The sequence below is a fragment of the Peromyscus maniculatus genome, chromosome 2 (genome assembly GCF_049852395.1).
Source record: "Peromyscus maniculatus bairdii isolate BWxNUB_F1_BW_parent chromosome 2, HU_Pman_BW_mat_3.1, whole genome shotgun sequence".
Taxonomy (NCBI): Eukaryota; Metazoa; Chordata; class Mammalia; order Rodentia; family Cricetidae; genus Peromyscus; species Peromyscus maniculatus.
The window spans coordinates 30327372-30352436 of NC_134853.1; the positions used below are offsets into that span (position 1 = coordinate 30327372).

Here is a 25065-nt window from a genome sequence, read left to right on the forward strand (position 1 = left end):
TGATTGATTGATAAATGAAAAGGCTGATTGGCCAGTAGCCAGGCAGGAAGTATAGTATAGGCGGGATAAGCAGAGAGAAGAATTCTGGGAAGTGGAAGGCTGATCAAAAGACAATGCCAGCCACCGCCACCATGAGAAGTAAGGTATAAAGTACCGGTAAGCCACAAGCCATGTGGCGACTTATAGATTAATAGAAATGGGTTAATTTAAGATATAAGAACTGGATAGCAAGAAGCCTGCCACAGCCATACAGTTTATAAGTAATATAAGTCTCTATGTGTTTACTTGGGTTCAAGCGGCTGCAGGACTGGTGGGTGAGAGAGATTTGTCCTGGCCATGGGCCAGGAGGGACACAGGAAAGCCTCAGCTACATGCATTCAGTAATTTTTAGGGGGTGTTGTAAGGGTTGAGGTAGGGTCTATCATAGCCCATTTTGGCCTGGTATTCATGACTTAGCTGAGGATGGCCTTACATTCCCATCATGATGTCTCGACTTCTCAAGTACTAGGGCTATAGGTGTGTACCACCACAGTCAGCTAATTGCTTGTTTTTAACAGTTTTTACCCTAGCCTTCAAAAGAATGCATTGCCAAATCTGAATTGTCTAATTGCACACTGGATATGTAGATTCTAAAGTACCTTAAAAATTAGGAAATATTTCTAGTCTGGATATATGGGAAAGAAAAATCTCCATTATAGTAAATCCTGCGGTCACTGGGTGGTGGTGGCATGCACCTTTAATTCCAGCACTCAGGAGGCAGAGGCAGGTGGATCTCTGAGTTCAAAGCCAGCCTGGTCTACAGAGAGAGTTCCAGGACAGCCAGGGTTACACAGAAACCGTGTCTTGAAAAACATAACAAAGCAAAGCAAAGCAAAACAAAACAAAACAAACGTGTGTGTGTGTGTGTGTGTGTGTGTGTGTGTGTGTGTGTGTGTGTGTGTGTTTAGTATAGGAGATATACTATATATATATGTATATATATATTACTATATATATCTCATATACTATAAATTTAATGAGAAATCTGATCTAGATTTTGGTTAATGAGTTTTAGGAGGTAAAGAATTTATTGTATCACTTTGAAAAATTTTTTTTTGTTTTTTTATATGAAGGCAGTTTTTCACAGTGTTATCCTGAATAAAATGTATTATCACTGCTTAGCCAAATACCAAGTTCTACCCTTTTTAAAAATAATATGTGTGTGTGTGCACATGGCATACTTGTGAAGTTCAGATGACAACTTGTGGAAGTCACTTTTCCCTTTCTACCTTGTGGGTCCCAAGGATCAAACCCAGGTGGTCAGGCCTGGTGGCAGCACCTTCGCCTGCTGAGCCTTCCTGCTGGCCCAGCATTTTCTCTTTAACTTATTGTTTGAATCTGTGTCAACTCTTGTATTTTAACAGCAAGTAACTCTTCACTCGTGTTTTCTTTCCTAGCAACAAATCAGCACTCAGCAGCTCTTCACTATTACCTCCAGGCTGGGGCTGTCTGCTCCGACTTCTTTAATAAGGCCGTGCCCCCTGATGTGTACACAGATCAGGTAAGGTGCTCTGGGCTTGCTTGCTGCTTGCCTACCTTCAGTTTTCTTCTTCCTGAGCCTCCTTAGGTGGAACTTAGCTATTGCTGTGTGTGATGGTAACTCTCAGGTAGATGGCTTTAGACCATGTTGCTCTCCATTTGTTGGTTTTTGGCCTTCTGGAGATGGACTTGATATGTAGCCCATATTAGTCTTGAACTTGTAGTGAGTCACCTTCTTCAGCCTCCCCACTTGTAGGATTCACAGGCATGTGCTCTCATGCCCAGCTTGCATCTCCTTTTCAGGGCTAGTATCTACAATGCTTGTTGCTGCTTTGATACCCTCACCCACACCCCCAAACTCCTGATTCAGCCCGTTCAAAACTGATTTCAGTGTCTGTCTTTACAGGGTTCTCGCTTAACAAAATGACCCTCCCTTCCACAAGGCCCTCCAAAACACCAAACACTTTTAGCCATTTGAGGTCCCTAAGCCCCAGTCCTGAGCAGTCCCAGTCCCGGTCTGGTTTTTTCCCCAACTAATCTTGTTAGAATACCCACTTAGTTCTCAAATCATCTAGATTTTATTGCCTACCCCCTTCCTTATGTGTGTTTATGACATAAAGCATGTTGTGATACACCTAAAAAGTGGTATTACAGTAAATGTACATTGCCTTCCATAGTTACCCTTTGGTGATAGGAATTCCTGAAGTCAGGAATCAGCTGTTGTGGTACATATTTATGATCCCATCACTTGGAAGGCTGGAGCATCACTACAAGTATGAGGCCAGCCTGGGATGTGATTGATAGATCTAAAAAGCAAACAAAAAACTCTAAAATCCACTTTCTGTTGTTGTTTCTGTTCGTTTTTGAGACAGGGTCTCTGTGTAGCCCTGGCTTGCCTGAAATTCACTATGTTGACCAGGCTGGCCCTGAACTCAGAGATCTTCCTGCCTCTACCACCTTAGTGCTGCATTGAAGGTGTGCACCACCTGCCTGGTCCGTGAAATCCACTCTTTCTAGATTTTGTTAGTGCACATTACACTTCCATTATGGTTTTTATAGTGTTGGGGTCTCACATAGGACTTGGTGTGTGCTACTCAAGAGCTTTATCTCCAGCCCTTCAAGACAAATTAACTCTTCCTCATGCTGGCCTTTAGCTCTCTAGATGTATTCATCTTGCTTGCTCATACCTCTGACATACTTTTCCCCCATCTCTACCTCAAACCAAATTCTGCTTTGCTCTTTTAATATATGTGGCTATTAAGTCTGATTTAGACCACTAGTATAACATAACATGAGAATTTTCAGTAGTTAACAAATTTTAAAAGTAAGATTTAAAGATTTTTAGTAGATTATTTCTTTATAGCATTTTAAACTAGCAAAAGTGAATGGGATGCTCTGAATTCCCACATAGTTACTGACATCTTGTACCAGAGTGATTAATTTATTAGTCAGTGCTAGATAATTTTTGAAAATAATCATTGTCTTTTGTAGGTGATAAAACGAATGATTAAGTGCTGTTCTTTGCTGAATTGTCACACACAGGTTAGTTTTTGACACTATAGTATTGGCTTATGGTCATGCGTTTATATGTAATTGTGTGGTGGGAAGTAGCTTTTATTTTGTATCAGAAGGGCTGTTAGTAAGTAGCTTAGTATATTCCTTAAATTTCTTAGTAATTTATATAACTGAACTAGATGTAGGTAGGAATTAGTAAACATTGACCATTACACTTAACTGGAAAAGAAGCACATTATACTTTTTTATATTTATGATAAAATATGTATACTAGTCATTGGGGAAATGCAAATCAGCCAGGGTTGTAGAAAAATTGGAAATCTCATGCTGCTAGGCACTTGAAAAGGTGCAGCTTTGGTAAACTGTTTGGCAGTTCCACTTCTAATTAAATACCCAAGAGAATTAGAAAAGGTTGTCCTTGCATGTTCATAGAGGCAACGTTCACCAGAGCCACATAATAAAGAAAAAAAATCCCAGTGTCCATTAAATAATGGATGGTTAAGTAAAGTGTGATGTATTTATATCTCAAAATCCTGCAGCTGTATAAAGGAATGAATTACAGATGCACTACAACATGGGTTAACTGAAAAACTGCTAAGTGAAAGACAGGGCTATATATAATTTTATTTGTAAGAAATGCTCAAAATGGGCAAGTCTGTAGAGACAAAGCATGGTTTAAGCTCATCAGAGGCTTGATGGAGAGAAAATGGGGACTTCCTGTACTGAACATTGGATCTCTTTCAAGGAGGATAATGAATGGGCTTTAGAACTAAAGGGGATTGTCACACAATTCTGTAATGACACTAAGACATCTGTGGGTTTTTTGTTTGTTTTTTTGTTTTTTCAGACAGGGTTTCTCTGTGTAGTCCTGGCCGTCCTAGAACTCGCTTTGTAGACCAGGCTAACCTCAAACTCAGAGATCTACCTTCCTCTGCCTCCTGAGTGCTGGAATGAAAGGCATTCACTACCTCCACTGGCCTTTTGTTTTGGTTTTGTTTATTTGTTTTTTGAGATAAAGTTTCTCTATGTATCTCTGGCTGTCCTGTGTTTTAGTTTTTGAAAAGCATAATTTTTATGGCATATGAACTAATGCAAATTTTTTTTTTAATTAAAATTTTTTTATTTGATTCAAGACAAGGTCTCTGTAGCCTTGGCTGTTCTGGAACTCAACTATGATGACTAGGCTGGTCTTGAACTCACAGACATCTGTCTGCCTCTGTATCCTGAGTTGCTGGGACTAAAGGCATGGGGTACCACGTCCAGCTTTCAGTTTTTTTAAAAAAAAACAGATTTGTTTATGTGTACAGTGTTCTGCCTGCATGTATACTTAAACACACCAGAAGAGAGCACCAGATTTCATTAGAGGTGGTTGTCAGCCACCATGTGCTTGCTGGGAATTGAACTCAGGACCTCTGGAAGAGCAGCCAGTGTTCTTAACCTCTTTACCATCTCTCCAATCCCTCAATTTTTATTTTTAATCTTTGCTTTTTCTAATCCTTAAGATTAACCCTGATCCTCACAACATTCCCAGTTCACTCCAAGATAAGCATTCAGACCTATCTGCCTGATTGAATTTGATGCTTTCTGTGTGGCGTATGTATTTTAAAAATGACCTTCTATATCTGCCAGTTTTTAAGGGTACAATGTTTTTATGTCCTTGAATGCTAGGGTATTTGCTTGGCAGTTTCCACCTTTGGGTTCCCATTCAAATGAAGAAATATCTAAAACTGTGATTTAGGTCACTGATGAACTATTTTGTGGTTCACATAGACACAAAAATCTTGGGTAAAGGTTTTTGAAACAAAAATTAAATGGGATCCATTAATATGAGATGACTTTATCCAGCATGATTTGAAATTTTCCTAAAGAATATATTTGTGAGGCTGGAGAATTGACTTGGTGTTTAGGAAAAGTGGCTTCTCTTCCAGAGGATCTGGGTTCAGTTCCCAGCCCCCACATGTCAGTTCATAGCCATCTGTAACTCCAGTTCTGGGGTATCTTTTTTTGTTTCTTCAAGACATAGTTTTTCTGTATAATAAACAGCCCTGGCTGTCCTGGAACTCTCTTTGTAGCCCAGGCTGGCCTTGAACTCAGAGATCCACTACCTCTGCCACCCAAGTGCTGGGATTAGAGGTGTGCTCCACCACTGCCTGGCAGTCCTGGGGGATCCTATGCTGTCTTCTGGCCTCTGCAAGCCCCAGGCACACATGTGCTCAGATGTACGTGTAGACAAAATACTCACTGACAAAGAATAAGATAAATTGAATAAATAAATAAATAAAAATTACTCTCAGACCAGAAGGCTTATGTTACCTTTTTCAAATATTTGTTTATGTAGGTGGCAATTTTATGTCAGTTCCTCAGAGAAATTGACTACAAGACAGCCTTCAAGTCATTGCAGGAACAAAACAGGTATGGTTTGTTTGTTTGTTTTTTCTTTTCTTTTTTTTTTTTTTAAACATGAAGCTGAAGCTGTTCTGCATTAGTAACGAGACTCTGTTTGCAGCCATGACGCTATGGACTCCTACTATGACTGCATCTGGGACGTCACTATCCTGGAGTACTTGACTTGTATCCTTCCGTCAGTGCCTGGGATGGCACAGCAGCTCATGTCTGTGATCTAAAGTATTTCCAGAGGCGGTGCTGGCGGCACGAGCCTCTAATCCAGCACTTAGGGGGAGAGGCAGGCGGATCTCTGTGACTTCCAGGACAGCTGGGGCTACACAAGGAAACCCTGTCTCAAAAAAAAAAAAAAAAAAATTGGAACATATTTTCCAAGCTAAAGTAGAAAGAGCCTGGAATTTTAAAAATATATTACATATATGATTGTGTGTGTGTACATATTCTGCAGTGTGTGAATATCACACACACTGAGGGCAACCTTGAAGTCAATTTTCTTCTGCCATATGGGTCTTGACGGTTGAGCTCCAGTCATCAGATCTGGCAGCAAGCTCCTTGACATGCTGAGCCACCTCCCCAGCCTCAAAGAGTTGAGATCCCATCAAGATATAATAATCACTTTTATTTTTCTTAACTGATACATTCAGATCTTCATCATAAAAGAGGAGAAACAGATAAGAGACAGATTGCTGTAAGTTGCCTTACACCTTTCTTCAGTGATGTTTTCCGAGTATTAAACAGTTTAGATTTGTGCCATTGAGCAAAGACTGTTTGCCCATTTACTGCCAGAATTTAGTTATCAATATTTGCTTGTAATGTTTATTGAGTTTAAAATATTAGATAGAGCATTGTATATATCTGGTCTAAATCTTCCAGTGATTTTTCATCTCACAGGATCCTTACAGTGGCTTGCTGACTTGGTTTTCCCCTTTGCTTAACATCAGTACAAATGTCCCCACTCTTGTTCAGATATGTCAAGGACAGTAATTCTCCAGGGACCTTTGGCATTTTCTTATCCAGGAACATTCATGTTCCTTCTGGTCTTGTCTTTGCTGTTTCAGTGTTTAGCCTTCCCTGGACATCTTACAGACTAACATGCCTCCTACCACCCTCTGTTACTCTTCTTATTCTCATTCTCCTTCTAAAGTTTTTCTCTGTAACACTCACCAACATTGGACATGCTATATATTTACTGTTCTGTCAGGACTTGGCTTGTTCATAGGTAACTAGAATGGTCCCCAGCAATTACTGAATAAGTAATTTATTTGAATTTGACTCATCTTTTTTGCCCCCCTCACATTTCTGTGTGTGTATTCTAAAGGTCAGAGGACAACTTACATTAGTCTGTTCGCTCCTTCTATTCTGTGAGATTATGTCAAAGATTGGAACTCAGGAGATCAGGTTTGGCACCAAGCTGTTTTCCCCCTCCCCACCCCCAAACCATCTTGCTATCTGTCTTAGGGCTTTATTGCTGTGAAGATAGACCATGGCCACAGCAGCTCTTACAAAGGAAACATTTAACTGGTACTGGCTTACAGTTCAGAGGTTTAGTTCGTTATTATTATGGTAGGAAGTATGGTGGCATACAGGTAGACATGGTGCTGGAGAGGTAGCTGAGAGTTCTACATCTGAATCTGCAAGCAGCAGGAAGTGCCTCACTGGGCCTGGCTTTGCGTTTCTGAGACCTCAAAACCCACCACCAGTGACATTTTCCCCACTACATCACATCTACTCCAAAAGCCATATCTGATAGTGCCACTCCCTGTGAGCTAATGGGAACCATTTTTTTTCAAACCACCACACTGGCCTGATGTATAAAATTTTACACTCATTACATGTGGTAAATCAGTATTACTGCCGATCTTTTCTTGCTTTTACTCATTAATAAATGTAGATGCTTTTAGCACTTTTTTTTTTTTGACCTGAGGATCGAACCCAGGGCCTTGCGCTTGCTAGGCAAGCACTCTTACCACTGAGCTAAATCCCCAACCCACTTTTAGTACCTTTTAAGATGTACTCAGATGAAGTTATAGGACTATTTAGATGAAACAGACTTTTAACACCATAAATAGTGAAATAAAGAACATGAAGTTAGCCCAATTGATTGAATGCCATACTTTCTCCCATTTCTTTCTTCCCTTTTAATGATGTTTAAGTGTGGGGACATACGTGCTGCGTGTGATGCATATGTGGTGGTCAGGACAACCCTTGGCATTGATCCTTGCCTTCCTTCTACCTTGGCATTGCTTGGTCCATTAGACCAATGGGTCTGAAGGCTTCTGGGAATTGTCTTCACTTGCCATCTCTCCATAGGGACATGCTGGAATTACAGATGTGTGCACTGTTGTGGCTGGCCTTTATGGTGGTCTGGGAACCTGAACTTAAGTCAGGCTTGAGTGGCAAACACTGCCTATTGAACCATCTCCCCAGCCCCTATTATGTTTCCTTTTGATTATTAGTGCATGTGTATCATGTGTGGATGTAGATGTGTGTGTATCACAGTATACACGTAGAGTTCAGAGTTCAATTTTGGGAAACTAGCTCCACCATGGCATCAGGCTTACATGGCAAGCAGTTTTACCAATGAGCCATCTTGCTTATGCTCTCTCATTCCTAATTTAGCTGAGGCTGGAAGGCAATATTCTTAGTGTTCCCTTAGTATTTTTATACTGTATCATTAAAAAATCAAACATTTGAGAGTATATCATTTTTCCCTTCCCTTTCCTCCAAGCCCTCTCATATACCCTTTCTTAAATTCATGGCCATTTTTTAAAAGAGGTTAATTGTTACATACTTATATGTGTGTATATACAATAACTAGTAACTAGTTGGGGGCTCTTCCCTGGACTTTTTCTCCCACTGTTAGGATTAAGGACTTGTAAGCTTTCCCCTGTCCACTTCAGCATGTCTATTGTCCTTGTTCAGCTCACTTAGTATTTATGGGCTTCTGACATTTCTAGGAGATGCAATCTCACAGCAAACTCCCTTAACCTCTGTTTTTTTTTTTTTTTTTTTTTTTTTTTCCAGACAGGGTTTCTCTGTGTAGCTTTGCGCCTTTCCTGGAACTCACTTGGTAGCCCAGGCTGGCCTCGAACTCAGAGATCCACCTGCCTCTGCCTCCCGAGTGCTGGGATTAAAGGCGTGCGCCACCACTGCCCGGCTTAACCTCTGGTTTTTAAAATCTTTAAAACTCCTCTTCTGAAATGATCTCTGAGCCTTAAGTGTAGGAGTTATTCTACAGATATAAATACTTACTTACCTTCCATCTCTGGGAGGCAGCCAAGGGCAATTTAGTAATAGCCCATGATGTCTTTGTTTAATTTTCTGAGACAGTCTTACTATGTAACCCTAGGGGGCCTGAACTCACTGTGAAGATCAGACTGGCTTCAGATGCAGAGATCATTAGCCTCTACTTACTAAATGCTCCTGACCCCCAACTATATTATTTTAAGGCTTCTAACTACATATCCATTTAGCCTCCTGACTCTTCTAAGTGCATCCACAGGTATAGGCTTATCTCTTATCCCCACATTAGAGGCCTCTCAGCCAGTTTTAGTCACTACTTTCTACTCTGTGCCAGCTATCTATACTGTTCTTATGTCAAGTGCTTTTCTATGGTCTTATTACTATAACCCGTTCTGCCCATAGCCTCTTCTGACCTCCTTGTTTCTGTGTGGGTTTGTGACGACCCCCACCCCCAATCAGCCTCTTCCATCTACTTTTTCTCTCCTGCTCACCCATAAGCATACAGGAATTTATTTCATGTAATAAAATGTCCTTCAGATAAGTATAAACTAAATCTTAGTAGATCGATGCAATAGTTATATTATTTTTTTCTGTAGCTCTTAAATTTTAAAATTTGATTATTTTTAACTTTGACTTATGTGTACTACTAGGAAGACTTATAACACTTTTCTGTTTTCAGATCAAAGCCATTGGCCAAACAGAATTGAATGCAAGCAATCCTGAGGAAGTATTACAGCTGGCAGCACAGAGAAGGAAAAAGAAGTTTCTACAAGCAATGGCAAAACTTTACTTTTAAACAGTTAGTTAATTTTTTAAACTTTTATTTTTTAAACATGGGCTAAAAGTAAACAGTATTAAAAGATTAAGTTTATATAATACATATGTACAATTTAGTGGTGTTTTCTTTTCAGACAAAAACTGTACAAAAACTTCACACATTAACAAAAGTTTACAATTTCTTCAAAGAGAGAAAGGGTTCACATGTCTGGTAACCTGGCAATCTGGTATCACTTTTTTTCTAATGAAATTGACTTTTTTAGGACCAAATTTCCTTTTCAAAGGCTAACTTAAAATATTTAATGCATAAGTAGCTATTCTATATACAATAAGTTTAAATAAATAGATTTCTAGGAGTCAGTATACATTTAATATTTTTTCTGCCATAGAAAATAGAAGTTTAGGTCACATGCTAAGTCTTTCCATGTCGACACAGTCCTCATAATATGGGACTTAAAAATGGACTGCCAGTTTTGCAAACATAAAGCCTTAGTCACACTACATTTCAAAAATACTTAGGGGTAGATTAGTGTAATAAAGTGACTTTCTTATATAGTTTGAAAAGGCATTAAAGTTTTACCCAGATTGTGATATGAAAAGACTATAAAGCAACCCTTAGATGAAGTAAAACCCCTGTAGAAGCCAAAGCATTTATCTTGTTTATAATTTCTTTGGTTCTCCCATCGTTTAGAGCACAGTTTAAACATTTGGTTCAATGCCTTACTGATTGAGAAATACGATGGCAAGGCAAACAGACTAGTTAAAAACAGATTGAACTTCACACCATTTGTAAAAATTCAAGTTTTATCATTGTTACAAAACAACTTCAGATAAATTAGTCACTTTATTACAAAACAATCTTTGTAAATAAGTTTAAATTTCATTTTCAAAAGACAAATTGCACCATTCAAGAGTATAGGAATTTAAGAATCTAAAAATGTAGATTCAAAGTTCTGTGTCAGCTAATACATCTTTTAAGTAGCACTAGTTTAGTCCATATTCCAATGATAAAATTCCTAGTTTATCAAGAGAAACACAGTAACACAGGAACTTAAAGAAACACAGAAACAACTGCTACAGCATGAATTGTTGCTGGCTTCTATCCACTGTCCTTGGGAATGAAGCCACCTCTGTAAACAAGTCCTCTTTTCTTTTAAACAGCTAGAGGAAATTTCTTTAGTGCCAATCTTTTTTTGAAGTTTTTTTGTTTTGTTCTTTTGTAGTGCTGGGGATTGAACCCAGGGCTTCATGCATCCTAGGCATTTAGTGCCAAATTGATGTAGTTTTTAAAGAAAAGAATGGCAGTGTAACTCCTCAGCGGGCAAGGACAGCCATAGCACTACTTTATGTAAAACTTACTCATGTGTATAAACTCTATCCAGCATCTGCTCAATTCCAATGTGTTGTTAACTTCAGTGCTTTACTGGTGGTTTTTCAGTACTCTTTGGGGGTGTCATAATGCCGCCATTACACACGGGTGACAGCTGCCCTCCTTTTCTGAAGGTGTTCACATAGTTTACTTCATTCTGTACACATGAAGGAATAATGCAATAATTAACAGCTAAGATAAAACAAATACATAGTAAGGTGAAACCACATATCTATCTACTTGTTTGAGACATCCAAGTCTATTTAAGAGTCTCTATCTTAGGCCAGTTGTTTAATCCTTATCACTCAGGAGGCAGAGGCAGATGGAGCTTTATGAATTTGAGGCCAGCCTGGTTTACATAGCATATTCTAGTAAGGCCCTGTCTCAAAACAAGCAAATGGACTGCTGGTCTTGATTTTGAGTAATATTTTTCTTAAGACAGTCTTACTATGTGGCCCATGAACTCATGATCCTCCTGCCTCAGCCTCCCCATTGCTAAGATTATAGGCCTGTGCCACCAAGTCTGCCTTAATTGTTTTATCTCCTTTACATTTTAAAATCAGCATGACTATTACCTTCCCCTTTATCATCTTATGTAACTGTCTAAAGTAGTAATACACAGTATCCTCTCTATCAGTTCTAGGACTTAACTAGATAGCAAGATTTTAAAAAACAGTGAAAAGATCTTAAATTAAAAGAAAAATAAACAAACCCCAAAACCAAAAACCATACCAGCAAAGCCAAATAATTTGTGTGTGTCTGGATATTGTGTCTGTCTTCCATGGGTATCTTCTTAAAAGTCTTCAGCTTCACTGGACTTACACTTTTTACTACACTGACAAAAGGCACCATCCAGTCTACACATTCTGAAATGTCATCCCATTCCAAACCTGAATTAAAAAAATTAGTAAGATGTTAAAGTTATACAATAGAAACTACCAATCTGCCCAATGTTCTTTGCTCTGCTTCCAAGTTTTAAGTCATTTAAAAACTCAAAAGAAATGATTACACATTTATCAAACTGTATATGAACTTAAAGCTGAAAGAATTTAGCTTTCTGGAAGCTCATTCTGTAGCCCAGGTTGGCTGTCCTCCTGGTTCAGTCCCCCCAAGTGCTGAGGTTACAGGCTTGTGCCTCCCATCTGACTCTTTTCTTTTTAGGTTTATAATTATGCAAGTCTGTACACAAACAAGTGTCTACAGAGATCAGAAGAGCATATCAGATGCCCTGGACCTATAGTTACAGGTGGTTATGTGCCATTTGCTATGGGGGCTAGGAACCAAACTGGGTGTTCTCCAAGAGCAGTATGTGCTCTTAACCATTGAGACATCTTTTTAGGCCCTCTTCAGCTTTTTAACCAGCACATATTCATACAAGGTAGAACTGTGCTTATTTGCTTCAAATGAATTTGATACACTAAGGACTGTAAAGTATTTCTAACAGAAAAAAATTGAGTAAATTATTCAATTGTGTGCTCGATAAGATATTAAAGTTCCCGTACCATTGAAAGTGAACAAAATAGTCATACCTGAGGCTTTCTTAACCACTTCAATGGAGGTAAAATGGCATAAGGCTGCAGCTGCCAGAATTCTGTATTGGAATTCTAATGAGTCAACGGCTAAGATGCACAGATCTAAAAGCTAACAAGGAAAAAGCAAAAGTGTTAGTAATTTAAAAGAAAGATGAGTATGTCCCTGCTCTATAGAACATATACCATCACTGCTAACTCTAAGGCAAATAACCACCACCTAGTTTCAGTATTGCAGGGGAGGAAGGAAAAGCCAGGACAGCATTGTAGGAACACAGGGAGAATGTATTAGCAGGGTGTGCACTTCATCTGGATTGGAAAAAGCCAGAGAAGGCTTCTAAGTCAGATAAGCTAGGCAGGAAGATGGGTGGGCAGAGAATGTTTGAGATAGAAGAACATTACCAAAGGTAATACTACTTAATTATGAAATAAGCAAGGAATACCTTCCTTCCTTAGCCAAGGTGAGCAGTTGAAGGCAAGGAAAGTAGAGGTAACCTAGTTAAGTTATAAATAAAGGCCCTTTAGAAGTTAGAGCGCTACTACTGAAGCTTATTAAAACTACTGTAAGATTCTAAATCCAGGAAAGTTACACTTTAAAAAGGGCATGGTAGACAAACTAGAACACAGTAGTCCTAGCAGCAACTAGATACAACTGGTAAAGGAGCAGTTGGAACGGTGTGAAGGCTAGCTAGATTTTCAGGGGTTAAGGCGATTCCTGTTCAGTGAATAAACCAGTAAGTGGTATAAACTGGAGGAGTTGGAGGTGAAATACTACCAGATTAAATATTCTTTGAGTAATGTATGAGATCCCCTGGGAGTTGAGATTCATGTGAAAACTTGATTCACTTACATATACCTCATATACATATATATGCATTTGATTTTATAGAATATTTTTAGTGTGCCTGTTCTTTTTGACCAATTACTGAAGTCGTGTGGAATTTCTCACATTCAAAAACTCTAATTTTAGAGTATTTTCAAACTTTTGGAATAGGGATATTCAACAGTATTTACTAGAAACATTTTACATCTTTGTTGGCTAACAGATTTTAAAACACAAGGTCTAACCCAAATGATTTAATACTCATCCCTAAATTCCAATTTCACATCCTACATAGAATAAAATTGAAGATTTTCTTCACATTTATATATGGTAGGATTTCACCCTTCAAGTCTTACATATATGCAAAGAATGGGATTCTCAACCTCTGTAGTTACTCTGTTAGAATATGTTATATGCTGGTCTAGGAAAGTTTAATTTGAATAAAGTAACAGCAGGTTGGGCATAGTGGTTATATTCCAGCTTTAACCCAGCACTTGGGAGGCAGAGACAGGTGGATCTCTGTGAGTTTGAGGCAAGCCTAGTCTACATAGTGAGTTCCAGGACACTCAGAGCTACATAGTGAGCCCTGTCTCTGAACCCCACCACCACCAAAAAAACACAAAACACTCTGCTAAACCAACAACAAAACCTTTTTAAGACAACTAGCTGAAAACATTTTTCTCCATTTTATATCCAAAAGGTATTTTACTCTAATCCAATCCCTAAAAAAAATGGGAATACCCATAAAAGTTTAAGGTTGTTTTTCTTCTCTAAGTTATTAAGCAATGTAAATACTAGGGACAGGATTTTATGGGTCAAAAGTTATTTTGTCAATTAAGATTTAACTCAGTATGCCATTTTGTTTTATAGTCCAGGACTTACGTGGTGTGTGTGTGTGTATGAAACAAATCTGTAATTGTCAATAATATTAGCTATGTTCAGTAACAGGGTCAGTACCTGTGCTATCTGGATGAACGTCTCCTGAGAATATTGAGGTAGAAGAACCTTAGGAACATCTTTAACAGCATCAACTTGGAGAAAAACATTCAACCAGGAAATGACTGTTACAGGACAAAGTTCCCATTTTAATGCCTGTCAACGAAATTTTAAAATGCCCATTAATAACTACATATATATTACCAACCATCAATCAATATCAATATTTTACTGCATTAACCTTTTCTATGCTCAGACTAAAACATCAATTTTGGCTTTTTAAAAATTTGTTCAAAATTATATTTATTTCGGGTATAGGTACATGCTGTGACTTGCATATGGAGGTCAGAGGACAACTTACACCATGTATGTCCCCCAGGAATCAAAATGTTGTCATGCCTCCCTGGCAGTGAAATGCCTTTAACTTACTGAGTTGGCTATTTGTTATATCAGAAGTTCACTCATAACTATTGTATTAAAAAGTTGCAACTAGGAAAGTACATTATTATTACCTTTAATATATTGAGTTCCATCTTTAAGATATCTACTTCACTGCAAGCACCATCAGTGACATAAGCAAACTCTTGGAGTTTTGGAGCGTAGATTTCCTTTAATTTAGAAAATTTTTATTAAGCATTTTAAATAAAAGCAAAAAGAATTAGATACAGACTATATGTATATTCAGTTTTAAGGACAGTTTCACAAAGTGATGATAAATCAAAACTGTGTCATATTTTCTTTCTGTATGTAGGTATCTGTGGCTAGCTACTGTATTGATTTTCAAGTTTATTTTTCTAGAGTTGACTTTGTATCTAACAATGCATATCTTAATCTGTTATTTCAATTAAGAAACAATTAACAACCTTTATAATACCTTTTTGGTCTGGTGGTCAGACCAAAACAAGACACTACAAATAAGTTCCAGTGTGGCTCATTTGGTTGAGCGCTTGCCTAACGTGTAGGAAATCCTAGCACTGCATATCAAAGTCATCTACCAGCTGCAGACTGAGTTCAAAGCTAGCTTGGGCCACTCAAAAAAGCAAAAATAAGGTCTAGAAACCAAACACATTAATTTAATATGAAAGTATTAATTGGCGCTGGAGAGATGGCTCAGAGGTTAAGAGCACTGACTGCTCTTCCAAAGGTCCTGAGTTCAATTCCCAGCAACCACATAGTGGCTCACAACCATCTGTAATGAGATTTGGTGCCCTCTTCTGGCCTGCAGTCATACATGCTGTATACATAATAAATAAATCTTTAAAAAAAAAAAGTATTAATTATCAAAAAATACTGGGCTTATGCTTGCTTTGGTTACACCTATACTTTAAAAAACAAAACAAGGCCAGGTGTAGCAACACACATTTTTTAAATCCCAGTAGTCAAGAGGTAGAGGCAGGCAAATCTCTCTGGGGTCTATGTAGTAAGTTACAGGCCAGCTAGGACTACACTGTTAGACCCCTGTCTCAAAGTGCTGACCAAGGATGGGCAAGGCCCTGGGGCTTCAATCCCAGTATAAGCAGAGGAAGAGGAGAGAATTGTGTTTTGGCTGATGGCAAATTTGTCTTAAAAGTACCAAGAATTAGAAATTATTAGAGGGTTAGATAAAGCTGGCACATGGCAGCAAACTAAAGATCATTATTTCAATACACAAAGATGCCTGAAACAAGAGGACAGGCTGACTCTACAAACTGATGTGCTGTATGCTGCAGAACTGGGAGATAAGTTAAACAGCTCAGATGGCACACTGGAAGAGAAAAACATACTTTGGGATATTAATGTGCTCATAATCCCTCAAAATGGTACCAGCCTCAAAGAATATTGGTAACAGTCAACAGTGTGTTAAAAAGTAATGGGTGAAAATTATATATTTTTGAAAGTTTGCAGCAAGAGTTTTCTTCTAACATGACACCAACCAACACTAGACAGGAAAAAGTAGGTCTGACAGGCCATTATCTTTAACCAACATAACATTTCTTTCATTTGATTGTTTAGTGTTTAAAGACCATTCTTTTGAATCCATGTGCTGTATAATTATGTAACAACACCATTAGTTTATCTGGTGAAATGAGCCATACAATTCCCAGCATCTAAACTAGAGACTAATATAAACTATGTAAGCTAGAGACTAAAATAAAGACCTATGATAATTTCTTCTTCCATCTATATAATAAAACAATTCCTATTCCCTAAAGATTTAATACAGAAAATGTTAGTATCCTGAGATTAATATGTTCATTTAAAAACTAGGTTTATAGTAAATTTATCTGGATGAAATTTAAGAACTTACCTCAAGTTTAGAAGCAATGAATAATGCAGTAATCCCAATGAGTTGAAGCATATTTTTATTTATATCTTTTTGTGTCAACATATATCTGTCAAAAAAGTCTTGGGCAAGGTAAAATGTCTCCCTATGAAGTGTGTATACTTCACATACCTGAAGAACCAAATATTCAAATATCACCTTTAGAATTTATCCAAGTTACAAAGTTATCTTTATTATAAAGGCTAAACTTCTTTAGGATGCCAATATTAACATAAAGGAAGGATTAGCATGTACTGATAGAGAGCCTATGATCCTTATCCTTAGTTTTACAGTTTTTTACTTTCATATCTATTGCAGGCTAATATAAAAATCTTTCCATGTTTTTGATTTAATGAGCATTACCCTCATTTTCACTATTGTTAATAATATTGCCATTCCCATACTTAAAGGAAAGTTTCTAACTTTCAACCTTACTCCATGAATTGGGTGCCATTATCTCCTTTTTGGAAATGAGAAAACAGGAACAGTAATAGATGAGTTTAAAACAAACACTGAGTATATTAAAGAACTATTCTGGCCGGGCGTTGGTGGCGCACGCCTTTAATCCCAGCACTCGGGAGGCAGAGCCAGGCGGATCTCTGTGAGTTCGAGGCCAGCCTGGGCTACCAAGTGAGCTCCAGGAAAGGCGCAAAGCTACACAGAGAAACCCTGTCTCAAAAAAACCAAAAAAAAAAAAAAAAAAAAAAAACTATTCTGCTCCTATCTTATACTGTTTTAAAATCAGACACCTGGTGAGTGGTTCAGTAGCAAAGAGCTTGTACTGGTTCCTAGCACCAGAATCTAGCAGCTCATCATTGCTTATAACCTTAGTGCCAGGAGATCTGATGCCCTCTTCTGATCTGGGTACCTGCACTCAATTTACACATAATTAAAATTCTTAACACCAGGAATAGATGTTGGTTGTATTTCCAAGACATCTTTCCTATGTGTTGACATTTTAAGATTTTTCAATCAGTGAACTTATTTTTACATTCAGATTGAAAATAAGTTTGTCATCATACAAAGTAAAAACTTTTAGTTAACATAATTCTGATGCATTGATGCTATTATCACTAGATATTCAGAAATAGACACGATGTTCAATTTTCAGATCCTCCAATGAAAACAGGCAAACCCAACAACTTTCTTGCTTTGCGCCTTTCCTGGATCGTGCTCTGTAGACCAGGCTGGCCTCGAACCCACAGAGATCCAACTGCCTCTGCCTCCTGAGTGCTGGGATTAAAGGCGTGTGCGCCCCGCCCCCCCCTCCCCTGTCAACGGATAATCTTTAAGGACCTGATAACACAACTTCCTCTTATAGTCTTGGAAACATTTCTGAGATCTACTGAAAGGTCCACCCAGTCTTCCTCCCTTAGAATGAATCTACACCTTTTCCTCAGTATTAGGGATTAAACACAGGGCTTCACTGTGTGTTAGGCAAGCATTTCACTAAGCGACATATACCTCACCTGCCCCTTATTTATTTTGAGATAACATCATTGTAACCTGTACTGGCTTTTGTGAAACTTGTAAATCCTCCTGCCACAATCCATCATCTCCTGTCATACTATACAGCAAATATCCAGGGTTGTAAGAAAATCAGTTTAGCCGGGCAGTGGTAGAGCACACCTTTAATCCCAGCTCTCGGGGTGGCAGAGCCAGGGGATCTCTGTGAGTTCAAGGCCAGCCTGGGCTACAGAGTGAGTTCCAGGACAGGCACCAAAGCTACACAGAAACCCTGTCTCGACAATTTAAAAAAAAAAATCAGTTTAACATCAAGTAATTGTTTCCTCAGCAATAATTTGAGAGATTTACAATAATCCAGAGAAAGGGAATAGACCCAAATAAGAAAAAGAAGTTTGCATAGATCTATAGATTTCAGGCTCACTGATACTCCTTAAATCGATGATATGATGTGTGTGTATATGCAGATATGTTCTTTACAATTATTTATTTTTTAGACAAGGTTTCAGTATGTAATCCTCTGATCTGCACTTTCTATTAGTCCAGTTTGGGTGTAAAGTCCCAACGTTCCTGCCTCGACCTTTGTGGATTGCAAGCATACACAACACCCAGAAGTAGTGTATTTCTGAAAGGGACAGCAGTATATTATAAAGGAAGCTAAATGGGATTTAGAGGGCTTATGATATAAAATCAAAATTCATGATTTGGCTTTGATAATGCAGAAAAAGGATGTCTGAGGGCTTGGAAGCCTAAGCTGGTTCTTTGCTTGTATTCACAACCTAGTCAACTAACTATACATTCTATTCACCTTCAGTACCCTCAAGTAGAACCAAACCTTGCATGTCAGGGATTTCTGATTTTGTTTTGGGTTGTAGAAGACATGTTCTTAGGATTTTACTCTCTGCTTTGGTACTGAGGACACACTACCAACTCCTGATTTTACTCTTTAAAAAGTTGGTTTGGTCTGGGGTTGTAGCTCAGTGCTGGCCTAACACACACAAGGCCCTAGGTTCAATCTCCAGCAGTACAAGGGAAAAATCAAGTCATATTCTACTTTAGGTGCCACAAACTACAGTTTGTGCCTCACAAAAGGTAGGTTTCTGGTCATGGACAGCATACCCTGAAGTCACATGGAAAGCACATACCCATCTAAACATTTTTCCATTGTAGACACAAAAGAAATTTCTATTTTTAGAACATACCTCCAAAAGCCAGTCTAAAAGTATTGACCTCATCTGTGGTTCCAGGTCAGAATGAAGAACTTCAAAATGTTTGTCATGTACGTATCTGTTCTCCTTCTGTAGCATGTTTTGCCAAACCTCCTGTGAACATCCCCAGCTACATGGCAGGGGGAGGAATAATTTATATTTTGTCATCTATAAAAGTTCTGTTTACAATAACAAAATTCCATGTTTCATTCACACATCCCACTTCAACTTCCAATTAAAAATTTAAAAAAGTAGCTCCTGGAGTAAACTCAAAAGATTTCTGCTTTATTGGTAAATTTCAGGAATTCTGTATAATCAGTCCTTTCTTAGAATTGATAAAAGTTATGGTTTAAGGAAATTCTTAAAAGCAAACTAGAAAAATATTTAAAATATACGATTACAATGATAATGAAGTCCCAAAACTTGAAAGTATGTCAGCAGCATCACTTATGTAGCAATACCATTTATAACGAGGTTAAGGTGAACAAAGTAGCAGGCGTGGGGATGAGCTATTTAAGTTAAACGTCAGTTACTACATAGATGTTTTCTATAAGCTGTACCTCTTGGTCATATCACAACCAATAGTAAGCTTGATAAGGAATGAGTGGGAGAAGTCAATTGAAAATGCTGCCATTAAAAATGTTTCCATTTTAATTAGAGAATTATTTAAGCTACATTTAAAAGATAGTTCAGTTCTGCTAAGTTTGTAAGCATTCAACAAGCAAGTGAAAGAGAGTCTGGGTTTTAAATATATCATTTGCTAACACTTGCAAATAATGTCTCGTGTAGTAGGATGCATGTTTCTCAGTAAGGGAAGTATTAAGAAATACATGGTATTATTTTAAATCTACTGTTTTAACCTTTGATATTAAATTACTGAAAAAAAATTTTTTTACCTTAAGTCTGGCAGAGGCGAAGGATTAATGAAAAGATTTTTAAATCTGTAATTTGTAAACCTAGAGAAGTCACTTGTTTCTATTTCTTTATGGGGTGTTTCGATGATAATGCAAGGACTGATTCCTCCAGACAGGACAGGTGGCCAACAATTCTGTCATTTCAAAACAGAATAGAAAAACTTATTAGTGTATCAAGAAACCATGGCTTTTGTTCTGCATCTTCAAATGATAGGCAATTTGATATTCATACCTAATTTTAAAGCCATACAATTCATACCAGTCTTCATAAATTAGATAATTCCTAATAAGACATTAAGTATTGAAATAATAACGAATGCATTTGTAGTGTAAAATAAAATAATTTTAAAAGAAATAGCTGCAGTTCTCTGAATTTAGAAATTTTAGCAAGGATACTTTTTTTTTTAAAAAGAGCTCTTTTTTAAAAGTGTTTTCTAATAGTTGAGAAAACTTGAATGCAAAAAACTTAAAAATTCAGTCAAGTGGAGTCACTTAGAGGATCTTTTCAAAAGAATTACCATCTCCAAGTGAAGATATAAGAAGGAGTAGCAAAAGGCTGGGTGCCAGGCTGTCAGTGATCTCACATCCTTTTTATGCCAACTCAGTAGCTATTAGGACCCTCCACTGCAGTCTCAGTGAACAAAGAGCGGTGTATAGGCGGGCCCTGGTGTACCAGCCAGCTCCAAGAGGGAGAGGGAGGGATTGACAGACAGGAACCAGCTGCTTCTAGGCCAACTGCACTGCAGCTGTAGGACTCAGGCATCTATGAAGCTCCTTCCTGTTAACCTCTACGATCATTAGGAGTGTCAGAGAACTCTTCCACTGTAAAGCAGCAACACACACAACTCTACTCAGTCCAGGTCTGCATTACCCTGATCTCATACTGATGCTTCTTGGTGATCTCCTCTTGTCTTTTTTTGACATCCTGGAGAACAGAAAAGACCACTGTAAATTAAGCTCTCAACGAGGAATTTCCTCCCTTCCTCCCTCATTTTCCTTAAATCACCTGTGCCGTTTTTCTCTTCTTGGCCTGAATTATCTGGGCTTCTTCTAGTGGAGAGTCTGGGTGGCTGGGCTGGGCATGCTGCTGCTTAGCTTGTAAACGGCTACTGTGATGAATTTTAGGAAGTTTAATTAGTAAGTCATGTATTCAAAGGCAGCAGATAATTTTGAAACACATCTCCAAGACTAACAGTGTTACCTGCGTCTCGACATTCTCTTCTTTGAGGCCTATGAAACCTCTAAATGGGGGAGAAGAAAAACCACAATCAAGAACATAGTCATTCATATTCTCCAATTGCCAATCAAAACCGATTCAGAAATTAACAGCTAATGTTACCAGGTGGCCTGAGCCTTTAAAAACATATCTTTTGAAATATATTAATTATCTCATAGTCATTTTACATACATGCCTTCATTTCCTCAAATGAACGTACACTCGAAAAGAAAGTGCGTTCAGAAATGTGCAAAGTACCCCAGCACCCTTCAGATGAGTTTTTTTCGGCCATGCATGCATTTCCCTGAACAACCAGGGTGGGAAAGGCACATCCCGGCCTCGGCCCGCCAGGCGCCTAGACGAGCCTCCAAGAGCGGGCTCTGGAGAAGCCGGTTCCGCGCCAATTTGGAGAGCCGCAGTGGCGGGGAGCCGTGGGTGGAGGGAACCGAGTCTGGTGTCACGTCCTGCAGGCTCCCTTCCCTTCTTCCCAGCCCCACCCGGCGGGCAGTGCCGCTTGCAGGGGCGACAGGACCCCAACTCCAGAAGAGCAAAGGGGGGGGGGGTTAAAGGTGGAAACTCTGTCCAAGAATTCTTCCCCCGTAAACGATCCACAGCTCCATCCTCTCGCGCGGGAGACCGTCCCCAAATGAGGGTGGACCGAGGGGCTTTTCCGTGGCCTCTCACTTAGGGGTGCCCTCCATCCCCCGCTTCTCCTTGGCCCCCTGACAAGGATTCTGACAGGGACCGACCTCGGGAACCCATTAATCCCAGGCTCCTGGTTCTCATCCCCCCACTTCTCCTCTCCCATGGCTCCCGCCAGACAAGGTTCCCTTCCCTCCCGCATCCCGCCTGGAGTCAGCACCTCCTCACCGCCAGACCCTCTACAGCTCGGCTCAGCTGGCGCCGGCGCCAACTCAATATATAGGCCTGGCCCGGCCCGCCCCGCACGCATGCGCCGCAGACTGACACCTCGGACGGCGCCTTCCCCTCCCCCGCCCGCCCGCCCGCCCAGCTCGCCCGCGCGCGCCGCGCCCTGCCCTCAGTGCGCGCGGGCTGCCGGGCGGGCGCCGAGTGGCCGCAGGGCTGCCCTCCCGGCCCCTGCTCCTCCGCCCCGCCCGGCGCTTCACCTGCGCGCGCCTGCGAGCCTCCTCCCCGTGCTGGTGTCCCCCCACCGGCTCCCGCACGCCGTCCAGCTCACCCCGTCCCTCCCACGGTGGCGCTGGGATCTCGGGGTGTCAGACGGCCGCTCGGCGCGGCCTGGCCGGGGAGGGGCGCGGCCCCGCCCAGGCCTCGGGGAACCCGGGTCTTCCCCGCGACCCGGGGCGCGGGAGCCGAGGGCCCGCCCCTCCGGGAGGAGCGAGGCGGCGGCTGAGGGGCCGGCCAATGGCGAGCGAGGACGGCGGCGGAGCCGGCCAATGGCGAGCGAGGACGGCGGCACAACGTGGAGCGGCCGCAGAATGTAAACACGCCGGAGCGCGCGGCCCGCCACGTGCGGAGCCGGAGCCATCCGCCGGGCGACGAGCGGCTCGCTCCCTCCCCCAGCCCCGGGCGGCCGCGCACAGGAAGGCGCCGCGGCCCCGGGATGAGGTACGTGTCAGCCCTGTCCCCGCGCCCGGCCGACCGGCCACTCCGCTCCTGCCCGCGGCCCCCGGCAGACCCCGCGCGGGAAAGCCTTGCGCCGCGCCCTCCCCTGCTGGCCCTAGTCTGGCGTCCCGGCCGCTCACCGCCCCTCGGGACTGAAGCGGGAGCTGTCCCCATCCGCACGGGTGCGGGGGGCCCTGCCGACCCGGCCGGAGGGGAGGCCAGGACGGTGCGCACCACGTGCGCGCCCGGGCCGCGCGCCCCGCCCCGCCCTGCCCCGCCGCCAGCGCGCCCTGCGGAGCCCGCGCGAACCGCCTGCGCGGGAGAGCCGCCCGCCGGCCAGCGCCGCTGGGACGTGGCGGGCCGCGCCGCGCCGCGCCCGGAGCCGGCCATCCGAGCCCGGGGCTCCCGCTACCTCGGACGGCCTGCACATCCACCGGCCGGCCGTGCGGGGGACCCTCCGCGCACAGCCCCCGGGCGGGCCGCCGCCCCGGGAACAAAGACCCCCGGGCCGCGGGAGCCGGGGAAGACTCCTGGAGGCCGGCCGACGGGCGTCCCTCCGTCCGCGTCCCGGGGGAGCGGGTGCCAGGGCGCCAAGGCCGCCAGCCGCGCGGCCGGCCCTTCCCGAGATGCACCTGGGGGCGGCCCCGCGCCGACCTTGTGTGCCGCGCTGCTCGGCCGCCCTCCGAGCGCGGCAGGGACCCCCGCCTTGCTCCCGCACCGCACCCTTGGCATGCACTTTCCGATTCTTAGGGTGGTCTCCGACCCCGGCAAAAGCTCACGTCCCCGGATTTACACGGAGCCGACAGAATCAGAGAAAGTCCTAGGCCTAAGAAAGCTCCAACAACCAGTAATGCTTATCATGGCTCCAGAGAGGGCGGGCGGGAGCTGCCTCCTTTTACGGTCGCTGTCATCTTGTACGGCTTAGAGACCTGACCTGTGAGGGCAAGAAAGCAGAGGGGTGCGAGTGAATGTCTTTCAATAAACGTGTGTTAAATGAATATAAGCAGAGCGGATGGCCTACAGCCTCGGCTCCATAATGAGTTCAAGACCACCCTAAGTTATATGAGACACTGTCCTAAAAAACCAAACTGGTGGCCAGTGTGGGTGAACTTGATCAAGATATACTGAACAGGAGGGATGTTGCCTTTGAATATCACATGCCAAGCCAAATAAATTAACGCAAATAAGTCATTAGAAATGTACTATGGGGGGCTGGAGAGATGGCTCAGAGGTTAAGAGCACTGACTGCTCTTCCAGAGGTCCTGAGTTCAATTCCCAGCACCCACATGGTGGCTCACAACCATCTGTAATGAGATCTGGCACCCTCTTCTGTATACATAATAAATAAATAATCTTTAAAAAAAAGAAAATAAATAAATAAATTTAAAAACAAAAACAAACAAACAAAAAAAAGAAATGTGCTATGGCCGTGTCATTAGTTAGTAAGTGAGCAGAGTAGCTGTAGTGAAAGCAAAATTACAATGATTCTCTTGAGCATACACCCAAAGGAACTGAGTCAACATAAAACAAAGGTACCAAGCTGGGCAGTGGTGGCACTCGCCTTTAATCCCACCACTCAGGAGGCAGAGGCAGGTGAGTCTCTGTGAGTTCGAGGCCAGCCTGGTCTACATAGTGAGTTCCAAGACAGCCAAGACTACACAGAGAAACTGTCTCGAAAAACTAAATAAATAAGTAAAATAAAGGTATCTACAAGTGTTTATTATGACATCGATATTCACAATACATAAGTTACAGAATCAGCTTAGGCGACTGTCCACATGAATGGATAAAGAAAATGTGCTAAATTTACATAATCGTGTATTATTCAGTCACAAAGAACAAAGTTATATTTGCAAGAAAATTGATGGAACTGGGACATAAAAGGGAGGTAAGATTCAGAAAGACAAGTATGACATGTTTTCTCATGTAAAACCTAGATTAAAATTAAAGACACCGGAATAGCTCAGTGGTAGAGCCCTTACCTGTCATGAGTTTGATCCTCACCACATGTTGAGGGGGGACATGAAATAGAAAGGGGCCTGTCTATAAAGAGAAACTGAAAAGAATGGAAATGGGAGATGGGTATGATCAAGGTTTTATGCAGGCATGTAATGTCTTGGTGAAACCTTTCTAAACAGCTGATATGTACTGATAAAAAAGATTAAATTTGGTTATGTACAGAGACTCCTTCCATATCAGCTAATCACAGAATTGATGACCAATAAATACAAGCCATTCTGGCTCTTATATACCCCCTCCTCCTT

The 25065-nt window shown here is 41.3% G+C and overlaps 3 protein-coding genes across 14 annotated transcripts in view; 2 read left to right on the top strand and 1 right to left on the bottom strand.

Moving 5' to 3' along the window:
* The window catches only part of Ints8 (integrator complex subunit 8), a 52028-nt gene extending 42469 nt beyond the window's left edge, over positions 1–9559 (top strand). The window contains exons 22-27 of the mRNA XM_006974932.4: positions 1437–1540; positions 3010–3060; positions 5372–5445; positions 5540–5604; positions 6081–6124; positions 9359–9559. Of these exons, the coding sequence (XP_006974994.1) occupies positions 1437–1540; positions 3010–3060; positions 5372–5445; positions 5540–5604; positions 6081–6124; positions 9359–9475 (455 nt within the window). The 3' untranslated portion in view covers positions 9476–9559. The remainder of the gene's footprint in view (positions 1–1436; positions 1541–3009; positions 3061–5371; positions 5446–5539; positions 5605–6080; positions 6125–9358) is intronic.
* Ccne2 (cyclin E2) lies at positions 9484–23393 on the bottom strand. Of its 12 annotated transcripts, none has more exons than XM_076563902.1 (12): positions 23214–23393; positions 21203–21242; positions 21008–21110; positions 20873–20926; positions 19984–20135; positions 19082–19217; positions 16401–16547; positions 14626–14721; positions 14135–14269; positions 12355–12466; positions 11558–11715; positions 9484–10982 (listed from the first exon to the last, which is right to left on the bottom strand). In XM_076563902.1, exons 2-12 carry the CDS (start codon positions 21214–21216, stop codon positions 10869–10871), a joined length of 1221 nt encoding a protein of 406 aa, XP_076420017.1. In that variant the 5' UTR covers positions 21217–21242; positions 23214–23393; the 3' UTR covers positions 9484–10868. The 12 variants fall into 12 exon arrangements, with proteins under 12 accessions (XP_076420017.1, XP_076420022.1, XP_076420020.1 ...); XM_076563907.1 differs by having other exon boundaries at positions 21008–21107; positions 23214–23368; XM_076563905.1 differs by lacking the exon at positions 23214–23393 and adding an exon at positions 22942–23062.
* Positions 21512–25065, top strand: part of LOC107400982 (uncharacterized) — a 53467-nt gene continuing 49913 nt past the window's right edge. The window contains exons 1-2 of the mRNA XM_076563591.1: positions 21512–21671; positions 22230–22804. Coding sequence (XP_076419706.1) covers positions 21512–21671; positions 22230–22804 — 735 coding nt within the window. The remainder of the gene's footprint in view (positions 21672–22229; positions 22805–25065) is intronic.

Coding starts and splice junctions, on each gene's coding strand:
- Ccne2 (XM_076563902.1), bottom strand. Junction 20,927..21,007: donor AGAAGAGAAAAACGGCACAG/GTGATTTAAGGA, acceptor TCTGTTCTCCAG/GATGTCAAAAAAAGACAAGA. Junction 19,218..19,983: donor TCGCCTCTGCCAGACTTAAG/GTAAAAAAATTT, acceptor CCTGCCATGTAG/CTGGGGATGTTCACAGGAGG.